Source organism: Microtus ochrogaster, unplaced genomic scaffold, assembly GCF_000317375.1.
Source record: "Microtus ochrogaster isolate Prairie Vole_2 unplaced genomic scaffold, MicOch1.0 UNK1, whole genome shotgun sequence".
NCBI classification, from domain to species: domain Eukaryota; kingdom Metazoa; phylum Chordata; class Mammalia; order Rodentia; family Cricetidae; genus Microtus; species Microtus ochrogaster.
The window spans coordinates 36,521,079-36,522,312 of record NW_004949099.1 but is presented as its reverse complement, the minus strand read 5'-3'; the positions used below and the strand labels follow the sequence as shown (position 1 = coordinate 36,522,312).

At 47.2% G+C, this 1,234-nt stretch overlaps 1 protein-coding gene across 1 annotated transcript in view; it reads left to right on the top strand.

Moving 5' to 3' along the window:
• The first annotated feature begins 664 nt into the window (after positions 1–664).
• The window catches only part of Apobec1 (apolipoprotein B mRNA editing enzyme catalytic subunit 1), a 14,045-nt gene continuing 13,475 nt past the window's right edge, over positions 665–1,234 (top strand). The window contains exon 1 of the mRNA XM_005365168.2: positions 665–938. Within this exon, the coding sequence (XP_005365225.1) occupies positions 923–938 (16 nt within the window). The 5' untranslated portion in view covers positions 665–922. The remainder of the gene's footprint in view (positions 939–1,234) is intronic.

Below are 1,234 nucleotides of genomic sequence, written 5' to 3'. Positions count from 1 at the left end.
CTCTGCATCAGCTCCTGTCTCCAGGTTCCTGCTTGAGAGCCTGCCCTGGCTTTCCTCAGCGATGGTGTGGGACTTGGAAGTGTAAGCCAAGTAGACCCTTTCCTCCCTGAGTCGTGTTAGGTCTTGGCGTTTATCATAGCAAGAGAAAACCAAACTAAGAAAAGACCCAGTGGGAGACATAGGTCTTGAGAGAATGATCTCAATTCTGAGGAATGGTGCTGACTCCCAGAAAAATGGGTAGCCTGGACTTGACCCTGACAACAGAGGTGATTGCTGTAGAGATGTATAGCACATTAGCTTTTTTTTTTTTTTTTAATTAGGGCTAAACATTTCAAGAGTGGACTTAGTCATCCAGTTAACCTTCCCTTCAAGAGCCCCAGACCAGCACACTAGTTATCTGACTCAGAGACCAAGGTCCAGCTGCTTTTGCACCTTTAGGTGCCCCTCCCTTCTCCGGCAGAGAGTCGGAACAAAGGACAAATGAGAGGAAGTGATAGGTGAAAACCACAATGTTCTCGCTAGGTCACGCTAAGAAACAGTTTCATTTTCTCTGACCTCTGCGCTGCCTTCTCTCCCAATCTTACTTGAACTCGAAGAAGAAAGCCTTGTAAATTTAGACGTCACCAGGAAACATCTGAAATTTATTAAAACATGAAATTTCAAGCTATCAGTTTCTATTCTGCAGAAGTGACGATTCCTGTGCCTTTGGGGTTCCTCCCTGTGGAGGATGAAAATCCAGATGCCACTTCCTTCTTCATTTACATAGGACAGCTCTCAAGTAGCTGCTGCCACTCAGGAACTAGTCATCCTCTGTCTAGGCGGGTGACTGTGGCACTCCAGAGGAAACGAAACTCAGACACACACTTGGCAGAAGTCATCCTCGCTACAGACGCTCGGGAGGAAGGAGTCCAGACAGAGCAAGATGAGCTCCGAGACAGGTGAAGGGGGTGCCCGGTCCTGGCTAAGTGTGCAGCAGATGTTTTTCCTCTTTACTTTGCTTCTTTCTATACAGACTTTTGTCTCGTTGCCCCAGACTGACCCCCAACTCCTGGCCTCAATGACTCCCCTGCTTCCCTCAGCCTCCTGAGTATATGGAAATGCAAGTGCCTGCTGCCATGCTAAGCTTGGGTCCACGGTCTTGAAGCGCGCATCAATTATACATGGGTGTAACCTGCTTATGCTTGGGTCCCTAGGTGCTTTCCAACTTTCCTATTATGATTTTTTTTTTTTTTTT